This window comes from Camponotus floridanus, unplaced genomic scaffold (genome assembly GCF_003227725.1).
Source record: "Camponotus floridanus strain SB8 unplaced genomic scaffold, Cflo_v7.5 scaffold93, whole genome shotgun sequence".
Taxonomy (NCBI): domain Eukaryota; kingdom Metazoa; phylum Arthropoda; class Insecta; order Hymenoptera; family Formicidae; genus Camponotus; species Camponotus floridanus.
Genome location: NW_020229864.1, coordinates 501424 through 524294, shown reverse-complemented (window position 1 = coordinate 524294; position 22871 = coordinate 501424). Strand labels below are relative to the sequence as shown.

At 41.9% G+C, this 22871-nt stretch overlaps 2 protein-coding genes across 4 annotated transcripts; one reads left to right on the top strand and one right to left on the bottom strand.

The window, feature by feature from the left end:
* The first annotated feature begins 16294 nt into the window (after positions 1 to 16294).
* On the top strand, positions 16295 to 18934 carry LOC112639848 (putative nuclease HARBI1). The gene is made up of 3 exons (XM_025415009.1): positions 16295 to 16534; positions 16727 to 16961; positions 18212 to 18934. Exons 1-3 carry the CDS (start codon positions 16380 to 16382, stop codon positions 18932 to 18934), a joined length of 1113 nt encoding a protein of 370 aa, XP_025270794.1. The 5' UTR covers positions 16295 to 16379.
* A 105-nt stretch (positions 18935 to 19039) lies between these two features.
* Positions 19040 to 22495, bottom strand: LOC105257598. 3 transcript variants are annotated; one of them, XM_025415016.1, is made up of 9 exons: positions 22385 to 22495; positions 21874 to 22293; positions 21465 to 21753; positions 21162 to 21300; positions 20806 to 20976; positions 20395 to 20575; positions 20013 to 20203; positions 19280 to 19480; positions 19040 to 19129 (listed from the first exon to the last, which is right to left on the bottom strand). In XM_025415016.1, the coding sequence occupies exons 3-9, from the start codon at positions 21720 to 21722 to the stop codon at positions 19107 to 19109; spliced, it is 1164 nt and encodes a 387-aa protein (XP_025270801.1). In that variant the 5' UTR covers positions 21723 to 21753; positions 21874 to 22293; positions 22385 to 22495; the 3' UTR covers positions 19040 to 19106. The 3 variants fall into 3 exon arrangements, with proteins under 3 accessions (XP_025270801.1, XP_025270800.1, XP_025270802.1); XM_025415015.1 differs by having other exon boundaries at positions 21465 to 22293; XM_025415017.1 differs by having other exon boundaries at positions 21588 to 22293.
* Between the last annotated feature and the right edge of the window lie 376 nt (positions 22496 to 22871).

The following is a 22871-nucleotide window of genomic DNA, read 5'->3' as shown; positions in this document are numbered from 1 at the left end:
TGAAAATGTTAATAAATGTGGACATATTTCTTCTAATTTTTTTTAAACGATAAATGTTTTCCTGTCATAACAGGTGCATTGTCACGTGATAAAGCTACGATATTTAAAAATGGTATCTGTAATTTCCACATTTCACATTTAAATGCCTCGAACAACTTTTCTGCACTTGAATCTTTGGCATCAATATCAATTAATTTAACTAATTCTAATGTCTCTAAATCAACGAGCGAATAAGAAAAGTCGATATCGAACAAGAAAAGTCATCCATTTATCATTAGTTATATCAAATGCTTCGTCAATAAAAATTGAAAATTTTGTATTCTGAATTTTATTGACGACACGATCTGTTTCAACTGGGCATAAAACATTTGTAATAATGTTTCTACATCTTGTTCAGCCCATGCTCATGCTTTTTAACACATTAGGGTCTTTTCCAACATGTTGAAAAAAGTTGAGGATTTCTTTTGCAGTTTGATGCGAAATATTTTTATCAGCAATTAATGCAGCATATCGAATTTCTGCTATTTTTTTTCACTCTTCAAACGACAAAAGTGAATCATCTGTTATGTTTATATTTTCGTTTATAGTCTTTGTTTCTGTTTTAATTTTACACATTTCTATATGCGCTTTGGATTCTGCGTAACGATAAATTTTCGATAAATCACCTTTCATTGATTTATCGCAAAATGAAAAAAATAAATTTACATCATGTGATACTTTGCGTAATCATGGCTTAAATAATTCAATTTCTAGCCATTGTTCTTGAAATTTATATTTTTCGGATATTTTTTTATCTGAATTTTTATTATTATTTTCATTATCAGTATTTAAAAATGAATTATTTTCTTTAATATTATTTTTATGACACGCAGAATCTGCATGTCTTAAAACATGTGTATTGCACGAAAAATTTTTATTGCATATAATGCAATGATACAAGCTCTCATCAAAAGCTACTCTACGTATCCAACATTTAATTTGATCAGCCAAGCATCTGAAAAGCTTCGCTTAGATTTTTTTCTCAATTCATCACTCATTTTTGTGAAACAAAAAATAGAAACAAAGAATTAAAGAAGAGTGAATAAAAGAAGCTAAAGATGAAAAATTATATATATATATATATATATATATATATATATATATATATATATATATATTTGAAATAATCAGAACTCACACAAATCGGGATTGTGACAGTTCTTGAACACCAAGATTTCAGAGCACGTATAAAAAAATACATTTACTTGACAGTACAAGGCGACAAGATTATCTGATGAAAATAAATGCCGCGATACAAATGAACGGTGTAAAACAAATTAAACATGAAACAAATGAAACAAATGAACAAATGCCGAGTGTGCCTCAGTGTCTGTCCATCAAAGCACGGCGACAGATCGAACATAATGTCTCGTAAGTAAATCATTATTTATACAAAGATATTAAGAAAAAATTTAATCTTTAATGTTTCTATTTTAATTTTTTTCTTCATAATTTTATAGAAGAAATTAATGAAGAGATGGACGTGTTGGTGGTTCAAGATCCAATTATGGAGCAGCTGATGCAGCAAGTGTTGTATCAGCAACAATTATTTAATAATCAGTTGCAAATATTAATGCGGCAGCGGCAGCAGCAGCTGCAGCAGCATATATATATATATATATATATATATATATATATAATATATATACATATATATATATATATATATATATATATACAGGGTGTTAAAAAAACCCTGAGGTACTTTGCATGCGTGTAGCTCTCAAACGTTTTTAGCTAGCAGGTTCTCCTCTTACTGCTTTATTGCCAACGCCCTTGCATCTCTAAAACGTGTGTTATTAGTGTTTATGCTGAATATTTTTATTTTTATGATGACTGACCTCACAAACGATCAAAAGGTGTGCCTTATCAAATCCTTTTATGAAAATGGCTCTAGGTAATATAATTCGGTCCTTTAGAGAAAGCCCCATTAAAAAAAAATCTAAGAGACCAACAAAGCTCCAAACCGTCATAAAAAACGAAATTAAAACCATTGATAGCGAGATGCTTGGCAGGGTATTTACAGCCTTTCAAAGACGATTCGAGTTCTGCTTAAACTCAAATGGAAGTCACATCGAACATATAATTTATTAAAAGTCAATGTCTTAGGATTATTTTGATGGCCTGTACGCTAACTTTTTCATATTGTTAAGTTTTTTATATACAGGTTTAAAAACTCATGTTATTTTTTAACACTGTATATATGCATTATTATAATTTATTCATTATTTATTTTATTTTTCAGAAAATAAACAAAACAAAAGAGGAGGCGGCCGGGCCCGAGCCCGTTGGTACGCTCAACGGAGCAGAGGCAACAGGAGCGGCTGGGGCGGTCGAGGAAGTGACCGCGGCCGAGGAGGCGGCCGAACCCGAGGAGGCCGAAGAGGCGGATGGGGCGAAAGAATAATAAAAATTTATTATTATTATTAAATATTATAAAAATTACTATTACTATTATTATTATTATAGTATTATTACTATTATTAGTAACCAATAAAAAATATAATTAATAATTCATAGAATATTTATATATCCAATATTTTATCCTTTCCTTTCATCCTTTATTCCCAGATATTTTTTTCTCCTATATATGAATACAATGTGGTATAATAAGGCTCCAGGCGAAGATCCACATAAGAAAACCTAACGTGCCATTGGTGATATCTTGTGGGTGGTGTGAAAAATCGCCACACTTATTACATTTTTTTATTTTATTATTTTAATGTATATGTATGAAAAAAACAGATTAAATTATTATATTAAATAATTATTATTAATATTTATTAATATTTATTATTAATATTTAAATAATTAATTATAATATATTTGTATAATATATTTATTATATATATATATATATATATATAGTATATATATATATATATACCGGGTGTTTCAGACCACCCGTACACCCCATTTTAAAGCAAAGGAAGTGGTTATTTTGAAAAATGTTTCAGACAAAAATTGTTGAAGATAAAGTAATGCATTACATGGGTAAATTTGATTGACCTTGGGTGGCGTCGTGAAGGTCATGTCAAGGTCGACTTGAATTTTTTAAATGGGAACCCCTATTTTTCATTGCATATTCTTGTAGCTTATCTCGAGAGCTTTCCAAAACACTATAATTAAGTACCTTTTTATTAAGTACTTTTTGAGTTATAAGGCTTGAAATAATTTCTTAATTTTATATAAACCATAAAATATCTAGTAAACCATTCATTTTTCGATTATCTTACCTTCATACTTTTATGTACAAAATAATGAGAGGAATCAATTGGTGTAAAGAAAACACATAGTTGTTTCTAAGAAAAAATATGGAATTGTTAATTGCAAATTACATATTTTTTCTGGATGGATTAATAACCTTTCCAAAGAACAGCTTGTAGAATATCTCCATCGGTACGAAGTGGATACCACAGGCCAGATGGATCTGCTGAGACGCCGATTGCGCCTGTACTTCGCTGCCCACCCGTCCAACAACCCGAGGAACAACAACGGTGACGTACCAGGAGAAACCGCGACCATGCCCACCTTGAGTCCAACGGAACGCATCGAGATCATCAACCAGATCCGGAAATGGGGCCACCATTTCGAAGGAATGGATCCACTCTCATTCCTAGAGAGAGTTGAAGAGCTAAGAGTCAGTTATGGCCTCGAAGAAGACCGCTTACTCTTGGGCCTACCGGAATTACTAAAAGGGGATGTCCTCTTGTGGTATCGAAACCACCACGATACCTGGGGAACTTGGGCCAGTTTCTGCGAACAGTTCCGGGATTACTACCTACCGCCGAGATACCTGAGGCGACTAAAACGAGAAGTCAACGGACGCTCCCAAAAGCCGGGGGAGTCGTTTCGCGAATACTCCAATACGCTTCTCACCATGATGCGCCGAGCTGGGGGATACTCCGAGCGAGAACAGCTGGAGCAAATCTACGAAAACCCGAGAATCCCGAGCACTAGCTCTATGTTCCGCTCACCGATCAGCTCACCATGAGCGAACTCCGGACCCGGATATCTAAGATTGAGGAAATCAACCACCGTCGACAGGATCGAACTCCAGCGACTGCCAAACCATCAGTCGCCGCCGTCACCTACAACCGGGAGGAATGCTGCTGGAGATGTAAGCAGCGAGGCCACACTCGAGTGGATTGTAAGCGGCCGCCAAGAAAATTCTGTTCGCGATGCGGCAAAGATGGTGTCCTGACTCGCGACTGCCACCCGCCGACGGGAAACGCCCAACGGACCGGGGACGTAGCGGCCGTCTCTCAGCCCAGCCTCGAATAGAATACCGCCCGCGCTCGCACCTCCAAGTACACATCCGGCGACAACCGTTCGCGGCTCTCATAGACCCCGGATCTGAAGTCTCGTGCATACAGGAAGAGACTGCACGACTATTCCCCGGAATACCCCGACTAGCCCAGAACCGAAGAGACTACGTCCTCCTGGCCGATAACACACGGGTAGGGGTCACTGGGGTGTTGCGCCTGCCTCTCCGATGGCATGGCAGAACCTATTGGCACGACTTCTGCATACTCCCTGGTCTAGCTAGCGCTGTGCTGATTGGTACCGACCTGTGGGCTAAGATGGGATTCACTTTGCCGCCACCTCCGTTGAACCAGACCGAGACAGTTTCCCGAACCAACACGATCACCGTCGGCCCCAGCAACGAAGCAAACGAAGAAGCGCAACTCCGGGACTTTTTAGCTGCTGAGTTATCATTGTTTGAAGTAATCACGGGACGAACCGACCGAGCCGAACATCGCATCCGGCTAAAGCCTGGACCGCCCATCAAACAGCGGTACCGGCCTCGAAACCCGGCCATGCAGGCCGTCATCAATGAGGAGGTCGACAGAATGTTCGCCGAAGGCGTCATCGAGTCCTCGAACAGCGCTTGGAGCTCACCGGTAGTCATAGTTCGAAAGAAAGATGGGCAGTATAGATTCTGCATCGATTTCCGCAGGCTGAATGCGATGTCAGATAAAGACGCCTATCCCTTGCCGCACATCACGGCTACGCTAGACAAGTTATGCGGGGCGAAATACCTGACAACGTTAGATCTAAAGAGTGGTTACTGGCAGATACCACTGAACCAAGGGAGTCGATCTGCAACCGCCTTCACCGTACCAGGGAAGGGTTTGTAGCAATTCACGGTCATGCCTTTCGGGTTGCACTCGGCCCCGGCGACCTTCCAGCGGTTGCTAGACACAGTGATCGGCCCCGACCTCGAACCTAACGTCCTCGTATACTTGGACGATATAATAATCGCCAGCAAGACGTTCAGCGAACACCTGCAACACTTGAGAGAGGTATTCCGGCGACTACGCGAAGCAAAGCTACGCTTAAACCCGGATAAGTGCCACTTCTGCCGTCCGAGCCTCCTCCGTTACCTAGGACATGTAATTGATCGACAAGGGATACACACGGACCCTGACAAAGTCAGCGCCATCACCAGTTGGCCAACTCCCACCACCGTGCGCAAGGTCCGGCAATTTTTAGGAATGGCCTCGTGGTATCGGAGGTTCATCCCGAATTTTTCGACACTAGCGGCGCCGCTTACAGCGCTGACCAAAAAACGAGCTGGCTGGACATGGGGAACCCCCGAAGACGCAGCCTTTCAACAACTAAAGGAAGCACTGACCTCCACACCGGTTCTGGCCTGCCCGGACTTTCAGAAATCGTTCCTGCTACAAACCGATGCCAGTTCACATGGACTAGGAACCGTGCTAACGCAGCACCAGACAGAGGGAGAGCGAGTAATCGCATACGCCAGCCGAACGCTCAACGGTGCCGAACGGAACTACAGCGCGACCGAGTTGGAATGTCTCGCCGTGGTATGGGGAATCCGGCGAATGCGAGACTACTTGGAGGGGTATCGATTCACCGTTGTAACAGACCACCAGTCCCTCAAGTGGTTGCAACATCTGGAGAACCCGTCCGGACGCCTGGGGCGGTGGCTCTTCGAACTGCAACAGTTCGACTTCACCATACACTATAGGAGAGGAGGACAAAATCAAGTAGCCGATGCCCTGTCCCGGGAGCCGCAGCTCAACGCAATGCAACACCGAATAGCGTGTACCAACGCCTCCTCAGAGAGGTAAAGAGCCGACCAGACGAGTACCCCGATTACGAAATACGTGACGGCCAACTATTTCGACATGTGCTACACGACCTGGATTTTAGCGAGGTACCCTCCACCGAGCAATGGAAACAGTGCGTCCCTCGGGAACAGCGGCTCGACATCCTACGCCGGCTACACGACGACCCAACCGCAGGGCATCTAGGAGTGGCTAAGACCATCACCCGACTCGCCCGGTTGTACCACTGGCCGGGAATGTTCCGGGAGACAGCCCGGTACGTTCGGAGCTGTCCGAGCTGCCTAGCCCACAAGGTACCGCAACAACGACCAGCAGGGAATCTACACGCTACCCCAGTGACCGCCCCGTGGCAGCAAGTCTCAGTGGATCTAGTCGGTCCTCTGCCACGCTCGGTCCGTGGACACGTCTGGCTCCTGACCGCCCAGGACCGGTTCAGCAAATGGATCGAGATGGTTCCCCTGTGACACGCCACCGTCACGGCACTAGCGAAAGAAGTGACCCGCCGCATCATCTATCGGCATGGATGCCCGGACCAACTCATCTCGGACAACGGGACCCAGTTCACCTCTCGCCAGTTCCGCACCTTGCTGGCATCATTCGGGATCCAGCACCGCACGTCACCTGTCTACGCGCCGCATTGCAACCCGGTGGAGAGGGCGAATCGGACCATCAAGACCATGATTAGTCAATACGTGGGCGACCGGCACCGGGATTGGGACGAGCACATTGACGCGTTGCAGTTCGCGGTGAACACCGCCCGACACGAGGCAACCGGATACACCCCGGCCTTTCTGCTCCACGGCCGCGAACTGGCACCTCCCCATCCTGCCGAGCGACAACCCACGCCGAACCCGACTTCCCCGGAGTCGCATCGACAACGCCTGGAAGAGGCCTATGAAGTCGCCAGGGTGCACCTAGCCCGAGCCTTCCAAAAACAGGAGCGCCATTATAACATGAGACGACGCGACTGGCGCCCCCGGGTGGGCGACAAGGTTTGGAAGCGAGAACGCCCCCTGTTCAGTCGACGCCAAACTCGCCCCTCGATTTTCGGGGCCCATGGAAGTGCGCAGGATAATATCACCAGTCATCGTGGATCTACGCGACGGACACGGGAAATGGCATCGGCATATCCACGTACAGGACCTGAAACCGCAACCGAACATACCAGAAAGCCCTCGGGTGGACGAGGATGACGCATAATCCAGCAGAAAGTTACCGACCACGCCGAAGTACCGCCACCTTGGAGCATTCGGACGGACTCCGTTACTAGGGAATTTCCCTTAGAACCACGGGCCACCTACTGCCCGACCTGCGGATGCCGGACCGCATATTGCCCGGCCTGCGGCCACCGGTCCAGCTACTGCCCGGCCTACGAACACCGGACCGCATACTGCCCGGCCTACGACCGCCGGCCCAGCGACTACCCGACCTGCGACCGGACTCCACTACTTCCCTTGGAACCACGGGACGCACCGAGCCACCGGAAATTCCGCGAACAAATCCCCTCCAGGAGCAGTGCAGCGGGTATATAAGGCCGAGCAACCCCGTGTGGATTAACAGTCACGATGGACCAACGCGAGGTATTCGACATCTTTGGAGACATTAGCTCCAGCTCCGAGTCTGACGCTGGCAGACCCACGCCGACCCCCACAACGCCGCCGAAGCTCTCGCCCGCCACATCGCCACCGCCTGCAACCGCGAGTCCGGGACTGCCGCGACGTCCGCCGCACCCGGGAACATCGGTCCAACGGTCCGACCAGACCAACCAGCGGAAGGCCGTACTCCTGCCACACCACCGGAGGTAAAACCACGCCACCGCGGAAGAATCGCCGCCCTAGCCGACCCCCGGTCGGCTACCAGCCGTCCACCAGCTGCCAGGACCAGCAAGGCCTCGACATCCAGGCCACCGACCACCGGACCGCACACCTCCGCCGAAGCCCCTATGACCCGACCAACGAACACCGGGCCGTATACTGCCCGACCTGCGACCGTCGGACCACCTACCGCCCGGCCTGCGAACATCGGTCCGCCGACTACCCGGCCCACGACCGCCGGCCCAGTGACTGCCCGACCTGCAACCGTCGGACCACCTACCGCCCGGCCTGCGAACATCGGTCCGCCGACTACCCGGCCCACGACCGCCGGCCCAGCGACTGCCCGACCTGCGACCGTCGGACCGCCTACCGCCCGGCCTGCAACCACCGGACCACTCACGACCGTCGGACCACCCGCCACCCGACCGGCAACCACCCTACCACAGACCGCCAGGCCACCTATCGCCGGGACCATTCCCGTCCGCCTAGGCGACGGCACCGTGGTCGAGGTCCCCGCCGGATCAGCCATCGTCGGGCGGAGATATAAGGTCCGCACCTCGTCAGGCTGATGGGTGATCAGGTTTCACCCGGACGGCCGCCCCCGAGCAGCCCGGCGCCTCGACGGACCCCCCTAAGCGCGGGGTGACGACGCTCTCGCATCGTCACTGTAAATAGTCTTGTAAATAGTAATGTTAAATTGTTCTTTAGTTCGTTGTTCATCCGGTTACACCATTTATATCGGGACTATATAGGAACAATATACCAACATTATATAGGAACAATATAAACAAATGAACACATGAATTAATTATATATTAATTCATGTGTTCATTTGTTTATATTGTTCCTAAATCTAGAAAATAAAGACGTTAACTATAACCGTTTTTCGCGAGTAAATTCCTTACTCAACGCCTCTGGCACCCACCTGTGATCCCGCCTATGGGCTTCCCCACCTAGTCTCACTCCCTCCTCGACGCACGCGAGCGTGGGGGGCCCTCGAGCCATATAAAAGCCGGCTCGCGCAACAGACCGGTACCTTATTCCTTTCCAGCTTCCGACCTGTTCTGAACCTCAGGGAATAACCGAGACATCTTGAATCCTGACCGTTCCTGCTGACGGAGACGGGCGTGACCTCTCCGCCGCCTGGGTTTGCCCGGCATTCGGCTTCCTGACCGTTCCCGCCGACGGAGACGGGCGTGACCTCTCCGCCGCCTGGGTTTGCCCGGCATTCGGCTTCCTGACCGTTCCCGCCGACGGAGACGGGTGTGACCTCTCCGCCGCCTGGGTTTGCCCGGCATTCGGCTTCCTGTCCGTGCACGCCGACGGAGACGGGTTTGACCTCTCCGCCGCCTGGGTTTGCCCGGCACTCGGCTTCCTGACCGCGCACGCCGACGGAGACGGGTCTGACCTCTCCGCAGCCTGGGTTTGCCCGGCACTCGGCCTCCGCGCACCGCTGTACGGTGACCTCCGCAATCGCGACGCGCCCGCCGACCGAAACAGCGACCGACCGTCTAGGCTAAGTTTACCGTAATTGTCCGTAGGTTAAGCTAGAAGGATAAGTACTTGCGCACCATCGTAGGCTAAGCTCGCGTAATATTAAGTCAGTTATAATCACCGCGTAGGATAAGTCGTTTCCGTAGGCTAAGAGTGTTGCGCTCCACGTAGGATAAGATCTAGTATAAGATATTTACCAATAAAGGCTTGTTTATTACTGAAAGTGGACTCGTAAGCTTGACTCTCCTACCTACTCCCGAATCTTGGCACCGGCGAGCCAGTCCGTGGCGAACGGGATAGGCCGTACCGTTACAAAAGGATGAAAATAAAGGTTAAATCAAGAGTTGATCTTTGTCCTGGTCGCATCATAAAGGTGGGCGAGCCGTCGTTCAGGCAAGTGAAAGAAGCCTCTACTGCCGAAGAAAACAATAATTCGCCCTCACTATCTGAGGATCCCATACTCCATTCGCTGTGGTGTGCGTTGAAATCGCCCAATAAAATAACGTGTGAAAAGGATCGGCAGTAGGAAAACAAAGCATCATATTCCTCCATGGAAAGAGAGCCCAGGGGGTATCTATAAACTGAAATTATAGTCAAATCAAAATTGGCGAAATGAATAGAGATGGTTTGAGATGTTAACCTGCCTTCAAAAGTAATGGAGTCATCTATATAGGAATAAGGCAAGGTGGGCGAATCGCCAAAGCCAGATCACCTCCCTGCCGAGTATCCGAGTCTTTACGAAAGATGTCAAAATTATGTAATTTAAAACGTGAATTAACAGTCAGCCAAGTCTCAGAGAGTGCTAAAATATCATATTCCTCGAATAGGAATGAGGAAACGTCAAGTTTATTTAAGATAGAGCGGCAATTCCATTGTAAAATAGCAAGGGATCTCGAGGACGAGCGATCAGAATGAGCCAGATTAGACATCACGCAAAAATCCGCCCTCAGACGACTCCGCCAGCGGCACATGTAAAAATCTGTTAACAAAATCGCTCACTATATCTTGAACGCCACACAGCTTAAGGATTGGATCAAGTCTCTCTAACAATGTGTATATCACTTGTACAACAACTTCCAATTGAACGGAGTTCAATCCCAAAAAGTTTCCCAACAATAGGAGAAAGGACGATAGATCAGGAGCCGCCCTCAAGACCACCCCGTCCCCAGAGACGGGGGGGACTCTGCTGCTAGGAAAGAACACGGGAGGAGAGGGGCGAGAAGTCAGAGTAGTCTCCGAGGGAGAAAATCCCTCAGCAAGAGGATGGGCAGGCGACGGCGAATAACTATGTGTCTTGTTGTTAGAATTGGAATTCTGATTATTATTACTAGTAGTATTATTATTCCTATCGGGGAGCCCCGCCCCCCGCGCCCCGTCCGAGCCCCCCAAAGGATCCTAAGGATCTAGGGAGTCCAGGGAGAGAACCAGGAAGATCCCCAGAGTGAACGGGGTAAGGGGAAGACAAAGGAGGATCCGTGAGATCCCCCAACGAAGCACCCGATCCCGATGAAGAAGAGGATAAAACCCCCGCATACGAGTGGGGAAGCCGAGGGGGCAAGGGAGTCAAGCTCCCACGGGGAAGAGAACCCGGAAGTTGGGGAAACTCCTCCCCAGGTTGCCGAAACTGCCCCCCCCCCCCGAAGAAGACGTCTGACCCCGGACGCGAGAGGCCGCCTCCGCAAGGGGGATGTTCTCATATGCCGAGAACTCCCTAATCCTTCTCTGAATAGAATATTCCGGGCAAGAAATGTCTACCGCTCTGTGTGGTCCGCCGCAATTAATACAGATCGGGGTGCACCCTCTCCTAGAACAAGCCTCCTCACCTCCATGCCTCGCATCCCCACAATCGATACATCTAGCCCGGCCCTTACATTGAGCGTCTATATGCCCAAAACGAAAACATTTGAAACACAAAGATGTTTTTGTTATGAAAGGAACCACAGAATGTCTGATCATATATAGACAAAACATGATTCGGCAAAGTCTGACCTTTAAAAGTTATCAAAATTGTGCGTGAAGGAGTCAGAAGGTTATTATTCTCTTTGTTTGTTTGAGTTTGAGTCAAAGAGGAACGAGAGAAGGGGGTTCCTTTTCGTTTATTAAGTCTTTGTACAGAAACAACGTCAATGCTAGATTCGAGGCCATTTAAGATTTCTTTTTCCGAGAGGTCCAGAGAGACACCTCGGATAATGCGAGTCGTTCGATATGATGGAATATAGATAGAATATCCTTTATCTTTCAAAATCCGATTTGAAATTAAACCATTAGCCGCCTCCCAAGTTTTAAAGCGGATATTAATTTTAGAAAAACCAATCTTTTTTAGCTCAATGATATCGTTTTTATTGTCGAAGTAAAGAAGGCGACCAATCGCCAGAGGGTCAATAGCAGAAGGCTTCGAAGTACTATCATTGTCGCTGTTAGAATTATCAAAATTATTTTTCTGGATGATAACGTCGAAGGGGCCCAAGGATCTCGAATCGTAACAGTTTATTTTAACAGAGGAAGAATTCTGAGAATTCTCTGAATTTATGTTTTTATCAGAAGAAAAAGAGGAAATGGAATCAGCCTTACCCTGGCACAGACGACTATCTCCCTCACCCAATATCTGACGCTTACTCACGAATGAATCCAAGTTACAGTCCTTTTTCCTTTTATTTTTGTATTTAGCAGCAGCAGGCTCCTTATCCAACGCACTGGAGAGTAATCTGTCTCCAATATCTACAGTAGGTTCAACCACTGAGGTAGAGCAGTCCATGGCTTCAAGAAGTGGCTGTGAAGCAGTTACAAATACATTAGAATTAAAATTAGGATTATTTATAGAATCTGATACGGAATCCGAGGATGGGGAAAGGGGGGAAGAGAGAGAGCAATAGCGTTAAGTTTATCTTCGTCTGAAAAAACGACAGCGTTAGAATTCGACATTAATAAATTATTGTCTTTGTCATTAAAAGAAGCATTAGAAATATTAGTACGGCTGTTAGCAGGGTCCTGGATGGACATGATAAAAAGGAGTACTGACCGTGCCTTTGCGAAATTTTTGCCACGCGTGATGCGTCGTGTGTTGCCCGTCTTTCGGTAGGAAGGAGACAGAAGACTGTATTCTGTCCTTTTTTACTATCCGAAGCTAGCCGAGCTCACACGTACGCTTACGCATACATCCTCATTACCCCCTCCACGCCGTGTTGCATGTTGCTTGCGGCGGAGATCTGGCAGCTTTGGACAGGAATAGTTCTCAATCTGCCGCCTTATATACCCGGTTGGTTTCCCCCACGCGATATTCCCACACGGTCATGCGTGTTGTAATGGGGTAGGCGGCGATCCTCATTCCGTGGCTCTTAGTCCGCAGCTCGGTTGAGGTGCTCAATCGGCGGCGCTTAGCGCCAAATTGGCGCAAGCGAGCGTTTGCTTAGTAACGGCCTTGCCGTTACAACAGTATTATCATTTGCAGTGTTAAAAATCTCCAGAAGGCGTTCGTGCGCCCCGCGAAAAAAAAATTTGCGTTCTTCCAAATTTTGCGCCCCTCCAAAACTTGCGCCCTACGCTGGAGCGTATGCTGCGTACACTGCGCGACAACGATTCGTTCCGTGGCCCCTCTCTCGCGGGGCAAGGGGAGCGTAGAAGTGACCAATCAGCTGGCAGCGTGGCAATGGCTGATTGGTTAGAAGCTACGCTCCCCTTGCCACGCGAGAGGAACATAGGAACGAATCGTTGTCGCGCAGTGTACTGTCTCGTAACGGCTCCGACTACTATTACTACTAGCTCTTATATAAACGGTTATTTCAAAATACTTACAGAATCTTGGTACTGTGACTAGTGCGACGTATATTCGAGTGCTTCCGCAGAATTTCATTAATCAGCCCATTTCTGGGCTACCTCGTGCCTAAATTTTAATCTTATTCGTTTTGATTCTTGTGTGCCTCCTCTGGACACGAAAAATTTTTGGCGGCCCTATAAATCTTGAGCAAATATTATCACGCGTCACTTCTGGGCGTCATCACGCCTTTGTCTCGAGCCTCGGCCATTGTGCCGCTGGCCTCCCAGCAATTCCTATCCTTTACCTCTTCCTCCTGGAGAGAGGATTTCACCCACGCAACATTCGAAGATCTTTACTGTATTCTCACTGCCTGTAAGTACACTTAGTTTTGCATTTACTACTGAAAATGTCTACTAAAATGGACTTAGAAGATCCTGAAATGTCCGCTGCTCTTGCGTCATTAATCTCAGAGTCCGGATCTACAGTTACTTCTCATACGAAAATCTTAGGCAAGAGACCTAACGATCAGGAATCTTCCTCATCTTCTAACAAAATATCGCGATCAAACACCGAGAGCAGCATTCCGTCTCACCAGCCATCGATTTCTGGATCCGTTACATCTCTAACGGATACTATTAGGAACAATAGATATTCCACTAATAACGTAGGACCATTCGATGTCCACGTGCAGCGGATATCTAATCCAAAGCACAGCTTCATCCCGTGCAAGTGGGAAGAGCTGCTTGTGAGTTAAATATTGACGACATTCTTGAAATAAAAAAAACGGGATTTTCCAAAGCTTCTATTTTTTTCAAGTCAAGAGAAGCCGCAAATGCTCTTGTTAATGAGAGAAAGCTATCCTCAAAAGATCTGGAAGCTTTTATTCCCCCATTTCGCACCTCTAGGAAAGGCATCATTCGACATGTGCCACTTGAGCTTACAGAACAGCAAATTACAGATAACATTAACAGCCCTTTTAAAGTGGTTGCAGTTAACAGACTGAATCGTAGAATCTCTACGCCTTCTCAATCTGACTCCTCATACGATTCAAACTCAGGAGTTTCCTATTCTCCATCATACACTGTTGCGCTCTCCTTCGAAGGGCAAAAAATCCCCAAACACATATATATGTTCCATGTCAGTTATCCGGTGTCTCCTTATGTTGCCAGAGTTTCACGATGCAACAACTGTTTTAGATTCGGACATATCAGAATCAACTGCAAAAGCCAGCCTCGCTGTACCTCGCATTGCGCCGAAAAAGGCCACACTTTCTCAGAAGAAGACTGCCTTCAGAAACGTCATCTTCCCAAGTGCGTTAACTGCTCGGGCGAACATCGTGCTGACTCGCTATCCTGTCCTGAATTCATTCTGCAACAAGAAATAAGGAAGTACGCAGCCTACAGGAATATTTCCCTTATCGACGCCAAAGAGATCTTCAAAGGTAACAGAACTCCCCCCCCTCCTTCTCCTCCTCCTCTGAAGACTTTCCCTCACTAAACTCCCCCCGCTTTTCTATCCATCCCTCAAATCATACTTCACATGCCTATTCCTCTCCGCTTGATTTCACTTCACCTCACCTTTCCTATGCTCGAGCTACAAATCTCCCTTTCCTTACTAACCCTCCTTCTCCTTCTCTTTACTCTCCAGTCCGTAATAATATCACTGTTCCTAAATCTTCTGCCTCCTTCCTCCCCCATCCTCACTCAAATAAATACGTAAAACACAAGCATCCTCAGAATTCTTCCCCTCCTTATTACCTTCCACGTTGTAATCCCTCTGTTTCATTTCCGGTATCCCCTCTTTTTTCTACAATCCCCCCTCTTATTCATTCATCCAAATTTTCCCCTCCTCTTAACCCTCCTCCCTCAGATCCCCCTACTCCTCCTCAAGATGCCCTCAAGCACGTTATCCGCCTTATTATGGAGCTTTTACCCTTAGGGTGCGAACCCATGCAGCGGAATGGCGTAACGCGGAACGAGAGCGGAACCAATCACAAGCGTTCAGTGGTTTTCATCGTTTTTGTCGATTTTCCGCTGTTTTCAACATCCCCTACATCCCCATGGAGCGGAATGAAAATATCGCAGGCCAATCACGAGTTATTATTTCAAAAAGAGTAAAAACACGTTGAAGTTCATTTGACAAATTTTAACATTTTGGTTAATCAATTTAATGAAAAATATATCTAATTCAATATTTATGCACATAATAATACAAACAAATGGCAAAAGCAATATTTATAACTCGTTTTAAGGACGTTCTGCTTTTTTTGGTTACGTTCATTCCGCTCCATGGGGATGTAGGAATTTGGAATCTGCGTAACAGAAGTAACGGAACCGTATATACATACATTAAATTAAAATTCGGTGCAGCGTGTGAAAACAAGGTAGTACAGAATAGAAATTAATAAATTATTGTTAAAGAATTAAAGATAATAGAAATGTATAATTATATAATTTTGTAACCGGGGCAATATATATTTTATAATAAAATATTAAATAGATATATACAAAAATCAGAAATAAATGTAGTAAAGTGTAGTAGACAATCTGCATTTCTTTATTTTATAAATTTTATAGGACGAAATTGCAAAATCCGGCTTTGTAGTGATCTGCAAAACTATACAAGAACTATATTTTTAAAAATTTATGAGAAAATATAACTTTTGAGAAAATGGAAATCAGACAGTGCACTTCCATATATTCCATTTTCTGACTCGAAAAAGTAATATTTTTTCAGGTTTTTTTTCATATTATTCCTTGTATAGTTTCACAGGTCACTACAAAGTCAGATTTTGCAATTTTGCCCTACAACATTTATAAAAAGTAAAAATGTAGATTGTCTACTAGACTATTTCACTACACTCGTTTCTGACTTCTGTATACTCTTAAAATAAATATTGTAATTTTATGTTAATTTATATATGTTGACTAGGATCTATAGGTTACAATGAATTCTAAAACTGCATTATTCTGCATATATCAATATTGGAAGAAATCAAGATTACAAGTTGCAGTAGATCAAAAAGCGGTCCAAAGAAAGCTACTCAAGTTATATGTAATATATAAAAAAATAAAAGAACGTGAGAATATAAAAGAAAAACAAAAAAGAAAGTTTTGGGTGCGTCCTATTTTCAAGCCTGAAAGAAGATTTTTACAAGGCGCCAGTGATAATTTAATTGTAGAAATGTTAAACTCCAATGACCCAAAGTATTGTAATTTCTTGAGGTTGTCATCGATATTATTTGAAAAACTATTGGAGATTGTTGGACCAAAATTTCAGAAACAGTATGCAGTTCGAGAGCCAATTCCACCACGTACACGACTGGAACTTACTTTAAGGTATGATCTGTACATTTTATTTCTCAATTTAAAAACAATGTACACTTCTAAGTATCTCCAAAAGAGATCGGTGTACATTCATTGAAATATTTTCTTCTCCGCGTAGAGAAGAATACATTAAAAATTATTATTTCCCACGAACAACCGCGATGGCTCCAAAGCCGATTTCCTTGAGAATTGATTTACTTTAAGGTATTTAAGCAGTGGAGACAGCATGGCATCCGTGTCGTATGCGTTCCGTGTAGGAAATAATACCACATCAAAAATTATATCTGAAACGTGTCAATGTATTTGGGATGAATTACAAGAAAAAGTTTTTCTCAATCCAACAGCAGAAAATTGGCAGATGGTAGCTAAAGACTTTGAAGAACAATGGAACTATCCTAACTGTATTGGAGCACTTGACGGTAAACATGTTAAAGTTGAGGTAAATATACTATTTTTGTACATATTATAAAAATATACAGGGTGAGTCATTTTAAGTGACGGACTAAAATTTCTCGAAAACTATAGGAGATACAGAAAAATGTTTCAGACAAAAGTTGTATGATTTCAAGGGGGACATAAGACGGTACCATTGGTTTGACCTTGAAGAGTTATTTGAAGGTCACATGAAGGTCACCTTCAATTTCTTAAGTGGAATCTACATTTTCTCTTTACATATTCTTGTAGCTTATCTCGAGAGCTTTCCAAAACACTATAATTAAGTACCTTTTCGTTAAGTACTTTTTGAGTTATAAGGCTTGAAATCATTTCTTAATTTTACATAAATCATAAAATATCTTGTAAAATATTCATTTTTCGATTATCTTATATTACTACTTTTATGTACAAAATAATGAGAGGAATCAATTGGTGTAAAGAAAACACATAGTTGTTTCTAAGAAAAAATATGTAATTTGCAATTAACAATTACATATTTTTTCTTAAAATCAACTGTATATTTTCTTTACACCAATTGATTCCTCTCATTATTTTGTACATAAAAGTAGTAATATAAGATAATCGAAAAATGAATATTTTACAAGATATTTTATGATTTATGTAAAATTAAGAAATGATTTCAAGCCTTATAACTCAAAAAGTACTTAACGAAAAGGTACTTAATTATAGTGTTTTGGAAAGTTCTCGAGATAAGCTACAAGAATATGTAAAGAGAAAATGTAGATTCCACTTAAGAAATTGAAGGTGACCTTCATGTGACCTTCAAATAACTCTTCAAGGTCAAACCAATGGTACCGTCTTATGTCCCCTTGAAACCATACAACTTTTGTCTGAAACATTTTTCTGTATCTCCTATAGTTTTCGAGAAATTTTAGTCCGTCACTTAAAATGACTCACCCTGTATATTATATACGTATTGTGTGTGTGTGTGTGTGTGTGCGTGTGCGTGTGCGTGTGCGTGTGCGTGTGCGTGTGCGTGTGCGTGTGCGTGTGCGTGTGCGTGTGCGTGTGCGTGTGTGTGTGTGTGTGTGTGTGTGTGTGTGTGTGTGTGTGTGTGTTTGTATGTAATGCAATTTTTGAATATGAATTTTATAGCGTTTTTCATTGGCAGAATTAGTGCGCACTGGTTGTCGTTCTATCTTTATTGTTCACTGGAATTAAAAAAAGTTAGAACGACACTCAGTGCGCACTAATTCTGCCAATGAAAAACGCTATTAATTAATTGGTTTGCAGGCCCCACCGAATAGTGGATCCACGTATTACAATTATAAAGGAGACCACAGTATAAATTTAATGACGATTAGCGACGCTAAATATTCTTTCTTGCTGTTGGACATTGGTGCTGAAGGTCGACAAAGCGATGGAGGTGTATTTCGAAAGAGTGAGATTGGTATCCGTTTTGAAAATGGAAATATGAATTTACCCAAACCAACTCAACTAGAAATGAATAAACCGGAACTTCCATATATATTAGTGGCAGATGAGGCTTTTGCCTTAACACCATATATAATGCGACCTTTTCCTCGAAATACACATGATCTTGATCTTGATCTAAGAAAGAAGGTATTTAATTATCGCTTAAGTAGAGCGAGACGAGTAGTCGAAAGCGCTTTTGGATTGCTCGCAACTCGTTGGAGAATTTATCGTAAACCAATAAATACCTCTTTAACAACAGCGATAAAAATTGTGCAAGCTACAACAGCTTTGCATAATTTTATAATCCAATTTGAAGCGTCACTACCTTTAGCAGAAAGAACTTACTGCAGAAATAACCAAGAAGAAAATACAAATTTGATTTATGCAAGTGCATTTACAGAAACAGAGTCACTCAGAGAAAACAGTCAATATGCACAAAGTCAATATGCTGTACAAGTGCGAGAGCATTATACCGATTTTTTTATGAACACTGGTGCAGTCGATTGGCAGTGGGATAAGGTGTTAAGCAATGATTTTTAAATATAAATGTTATTTTTTTCTATTCTTGAATTTGTACACATATTTTATAGTGAATAAAATAAAACTTTGTTAAACTTAATAAAATTATAAAACATCTGATATTTTATCGCTTATATACTATATTTTATAATGTAATATCACTTAATCACTTATTAGCAAATATATCGTAGCGTTAGGGTGGACACATTTCTGAATCTGAAATAAAAATATTATATATATCATAAAAATAGAATAAATGTAAATGAATAAATGTAAAACAATAAAAATGTACATATAAGTCCTATACATGCATACTTATTATGCTTATTATTACATACATATATACTATTATGTATGTGTAATTACCTAATCTGTTTTGAACTTCCATTACCCTGCTCAGAAACTCTATCTGCAATTTTGCTCTTTCATTATAAGGAAGTCGGCGAAGCCCATCAGCTAAACTCAGTGCATAGTTAGAGATTGGATCATTTTGTGCCGCTGGTTCGGCCATTAATGTTGTTAAAAAAACTTCATCTAAACTGTTAGAATCTCTTTTTGATTTTTTTTCTAAAAAAAAAGAAACAAGTAATGTATACAATTATGATAAAAAGTTATAATAATAAAAATAAATGTGTTTATCCAAGAAAAACGGAATTTTTTTGAAATATTTGATTTTAAATTCAAATTTTTTGTAAATTTAAAAATTAAAAATAAATATTTTTTTTCTTTTATAATTCATAATATGCGAATTCGTATCATTATGCAGATTTAGATTTAGATTTATTTTATTCAAAAATTATTTAAAAAATTAAAAAATTAAAATTATTTCAAAAATTATTTAAAAAATTAAAATATAAAATAAACCAAATGTATATTTCATAAAATTATAAGAATTTGTGAAATATACATTTTATTTCTTTTATATTTTTATTTTTTAAATAAATTTTGATAAAGTCTAAGCTGGTATAAGTCTAAGCTGGATAAAATCTAAAACTGCATAATGATACGAATTTACGTTTGTGTATAAGAAAAACAAGTTGTAATAAACATTTAAAGCAAATTTTATATTATTAAACATAATATTAATAATTGTACATACTTTTCGATGAATAGGAATTAGAACTTAATGTAGCACATTCTTCTGCATTCTCAGATGATGATGCAGTGTTCCCATTCTCCGACATATTAAAAGTCGATGCTATTGATGATGCCCGTAGTGTCAATGCCTGTGATATTGATACAGATGGATTGTTTGAGACTGATGAATTTCTGGGCAGAGTGCTTACTGTTCTAATAAAATAAAAAAATAAAAGTCAAAAAATTAATTAACAATTTATTGTTAATAATATATGGTAAGAGCAGCTTCACTGCTATTTCAATGTTAGAAATTCTCAATAAATAAGAAATGAAAAAACTAAACTAAATAAAATGTTACAATAAAATCATTTTACGTGCAAGAACCTAAAGAGAGTGATACATACTGTCTTGTTTCCATACAATCGTTTAAAAAGCTCATGGCCTCGTAAAAACGGAAAGTATTTTTCCGTGCTTTAGGAGCTGCTGATCCACTTGGTATGTACTCGTTGCTTTTCTTTCTATCCTTTGCATAACAGTCCTTTAAATATTTCCATCTCTTTTTGGCAGCGGTAACGTCCATGATGTCTGTCATATTAAAAATATTATAAGAGATAATACTTTTTTACATACAATATTATTTATATATAATACATGAGTCAGTTAAAGTAGTCAGTTAAAGATTTAAAATAATGATCTTAACATTATATTAAAACAGTTGATCTGTATATGTTAATTGTTTTAATTGTGTTATGTTAATTATGTGTAAAAAATAATAACATTGATCAATAAAAATTAAAAATAATAGTTATGCATACCTCCCATCATATTGCAAACTTCTTGCCACAAGGCATTTTTTTTCAAATTTGTTCGCTCAGAAACTGGTAATCGATGATGATATAAAGCAGGTTTCTGAGAAACACATGCTATCAACATTTCATCTGTATCTTGTGAATTAGAACAATTGACTTCAATACCAGGTTTATATCCTGAAAAATATACATATGTTGCAATAATACAGGCATTATTCTCTACTTATTGTTAGTAGTTGTAAATAGATCTGGCTATAATGCGAGAAGGATAAAAAAAGAGAAAAAATAAGAACAAGACATGAAAAAAAAAGAAAAAAGAAAATAATGTTCAAAATTTATTAAAAAAATAAAAATTAACTTACCTATAGTCACAATGTTATTTTCATCAATAATTATTGTGTTAATAGCTTCATATATCATAATCAGAAAAACATGGTGCATTGGTTGAAGTATATCCATGTTATTTGTTAAAATCCATCCACAATATCCACATTTCTTGCTCTGCACAGATTAATTGTAAATACATTTAGTACAGATTATTGCTTTAAAATAGAAAAAGATAGAAAAGTTGTAATGTAAAAATTGTAACACAAATCCAAATACGTACGTGCATACAAGAATAATTAAACTTAAATATTTTTTTACTAATTGTGATAATTACTTACTAATTGTGATAATTTCGTATTCGTACTCATGGTAAATATATTATTCTCTATCTTAATATATATTATATCACATGTATTGCACTGATTGCATTGATTGCACACTTTGAGGTTAAATGTACATACAGTTAGCACCGTTCCGCTAAAATCCATTCCGCTAAAAGCCGTTGAAAACAGCGGAAAATCGACAAAAACGATGAAAACCACTGAACGCTTGTGATTGGTTCCGCTCTCGTTCCGCGTTACGCCATTCCGCTGCATGGGTTCGCCCCCCTTACTCTCCTCTTCTAATCTACCCGAATTTGTTCCTTCTATCATCCATTTTATCCGTAATCTCCCTGCTAGCTCTAACAATCCTTCCTCTCCCCCTTCCACATAATATGAGTCGAATAATCTCTCATAATGATCTTACCCTGCTATAATGGAATTGCCATGGTATTCTTAACAAAATTGACTTCCTCTCCCACATCTGTAAACAATTCGACATCCTTGCGCTGTCCGAAACATGGCTCTCTTCAGATAAAATTTTTTCTCTTAAAGATTTTCACATCCTTCGGAGGGACGGTCCTTCCAATAAATCTGGCGGTGTTCTCCTCGCCATCAAAAATACGATTCCTTTCACAAAGCTTAACTCTATATTTTATCTAGAGGATTCCCTTGAGACGGTGGGAGCAAAAATTTCCTCTTTACATGTCGATTTATTTATCATCTCGCTCTATAGACACCCCTCTAATTCTCCTTCCTTTACTTGGGAAAATCTTTTCGATTCTATTCCATCTCCTGGTCATATCGTCATCACAGGCGATTTTAATGCTCATCGTGTCTCTTGGGGCTGTAATCACAATAATACTGTGGGCATCTCTCTGCTAAACTCTTCCCAAGAATTTTCCCTCTTCCCTATCAATGACGGCACCCTTACTTACATCTCATACTCTGTCCATTCCTCCTCTGTAATCGATTTAACTTTTGTCTCCTCGAGTTTAACTCCCTACTGCACCTGGAACTCCTATGATGACACGATGGGTAGCGATCATATACCAACCATAATTTCTTTCAGTCTTCCTATTCAATCACGCTCCTTCTTTTCCCATAAACTCCCTTCTTCTAAGATTGGTCGTAAGACTCTCTCTGCCGCCTTCTCGCTTTCTTTCTCCTCTCTTTCGGAAAGTATTGATCAAGCCACTTCTCCATCTGAAAAATATGACATCTTTTGCAGCTTTTTAGTTGATACTATTAATTCTTTACTTCCAGCATGCAAATCTTCCAATCTCACTTCTCCTCAGCTTCAACAAAAAAATTCCTTGCTTACCAAATCTCACTCGTCACACCTTACTCGCCCTCCTGCACCTTGGTGGAACGACCTGTTCTCGAGCTGTTGAACTCAGAAAAAAGGCGCTCCGTGCCTTTCGT